Genomic DNA, 2,113 nt, shown 5'->3' with positions numbered 1-2,113 from the left:
GTGTGTGCGTGCGCGCGTGGTGAAACACCAAACCAATGTGCCAGGATCTGGACAATAAAGATGAATCTTATCTTATCTTATCTTATACTTGAAATGGACAACTCACCAGCCCCTCAGTAATGGAGAGTTCCGAAGTAGACACAACTGTGGACACCTCTTGACCACCCACTTTGGCTTTCAGAACCGCCTGTGGAAAAAAACAACAACCCACACATAATATACTTAATAAAGGTGATGGACAGGTGAGAATGGAAAACAAAGCAAAAAGTATATCTGAGATGTATTATTATAATAATAATAATAATAATAATGATAATAATAATAATTTAATAGCTCGCCCGTCATCTTCTGACGATACCAAAAGATCCGCAAAGGAGAATATTTCTCTAGCAAAATAGAAGAATTTGAAGAACTTAAAGGTCAAGATGACTTGTGGCTTCTGCTGTGGTCGATGAGACCAATTCTGGCTAGCAGAGAAATGTTCGACTATTTGTATAATCATATCTGATGACAAATGTACCACAGACACGAGACAAAGAGTTGCAATCAGAAAACAGTATCCATAAAATTTGTCCAGTTCTGAAATAAGAAACACCCCAAGGGCAAAAAAATAAAAATTTTAAAAGACTACGTGCGGTGAACACTTCTATACAGTCTCAAATGTTGATCAATTACTATCTCCATGGGGGGTAAACCTACTATGCAGGGGCCCTGTTTTGGTACTAAATCTAAAAATGACCAAAATGTCACTAAATGGGTCATTAAATCAAAACAAGGGAACCTGTTTTGATAGTTCTTCATCTACCAAAATGAAATTCTGATAAAAGAGACCTGTTTTTGTCAATTACCGAAAAATAATTTGATGTCGAAGTCGTCATAAAGGAATGTGCCCGAGCCATAGCTAGCGGCTCACCAGCACAGTGGTTCCAACCGCCAGCTGCTAAGATCGGCTAGCCGGAGATACATAGTTAAGTCCAATTCAATCCAGTAAGGTAATATCATAATTGTGTGTTTGAGAAAAGAGAAGCACATCGACACAATAATAGTCATTTAGTGCTGGGAAAAAGTAAGGCAGACAGACAGAGAGACAGAAACAAAAGAGAGAAAGTAAAGAAGTAGGACCTACCAGGGGTGCCCTCCAAACAACCACATGCCAAATTATGTCATAAAAAGATGGGAACTAGAAAAAATATTCAAAGAACGTACCATAGTAAAGAGTAATATCATAAAAAGATGTAAACTTGAACAAACATTCACATAACGTACTATAGTACAACATATCATAAAAAGATGTAAACTTGAACAAACATTCACAGAACGTACTATAGTACAACATATCATAAAAAGATCCAAACTTGAACAAACATTCACAGAACGTACTATAGTACAACATAATATCATACAAAGATTTAAACTTGACCAAACATTCACAGAATGTACCATAGTAAAGCATAATATCGTAAAAAGCTGTAAATAAAAGAACGTACCATGGTACAGTTGGGGACAAACCCATAAACCACCTGCCTGGAGCCGTTGAAGAGCGACGTGATGTGTTCTGGGGCCTGCAGGGCTGGGAGGTTGTCATGTTGACACCACTCTACCGAGACAGAGGTCAAACCGGCTTGGCATGCTTTGCTCATCTGACCTTTGACCTGGACACACCCGGACACAAACATTGGAATGAGAGAAGGAACAGTAAGGAGGATAGGAAGAGACACAACTATTGTAAAGAAGTTACTGCACTTGCAACACATCTTAGGTCATATAAATGCCAAAGATTAGAGGTGTTACTAGAGAGTAACATGCAAATAAAAGGAGGAGAGTTAAGGATGACATATGTTTGATTTAAAGAATGAGAAAACCACACAAAAGCACCCGTCAACCACCCATAGAGGAAAAGGAAAAAGGAGGGACACATCTAGAGATACAATCATCAGAATGAGGGAAGGAACTTGAAAGAGGCGATGGAGGGAAGAACGAAGAGAAGAAATGAGGGACACAGTCATTGGAATGAAGAAAGGAATATGGAGAAGGAGACAGGATGGAGGAAAGAAAGAAGATAAGAAAGGCGACAAATTTCAGGGTGTAGTGTAAGTGTGTGTGTGTGAGTGTG

The 2,113-nt window shown here is 38.8% G+C and overlaps 1 protein-coding gene across 1 annotated transcript in view; it reads right to left on the bottom strand.

Annotated features, from left to right (window-relative positions):
• Window positions 1–2,113, bottom strand: part of LOC101846207 (protein mono-ADP-ribosyltransferase PARP4) — a gene marked incomplete at its 3' end in the record, with an annotated part of 51,951 nt that overhangs the window by 17,947 nt on the left and 31,891 nt on the right. Inside the window, 2 exon segments of the mRNA XM_013081471.2 lie at window positions 107–187; window positions 1,488–1,652. Of these exon segments, the coding sequence (XP_012936925.2) occupies window positions 107–187; window positions 1,488–1,652 (246 nt within the window).

Source organism: Aplysia californica, unplaced genomic scaffold (genome assembly GCF_000002075.1).
Source record: "Aplysia californica isolate F4 #8 unplaced genomic scaffold, AplCal3.0 scaffold00132, whole genome shotgun sequence".
NCBI lineage: Eukaryota > Metazoa > Mollusca > Gastropoda > Aplysiida > Aplysiidae > Aplysia > Aplysia californica.
Note: the sequence above shows the minus strand (reverse complement) of the source record. Positions and strands in the feature narration are given on the sequence as shown.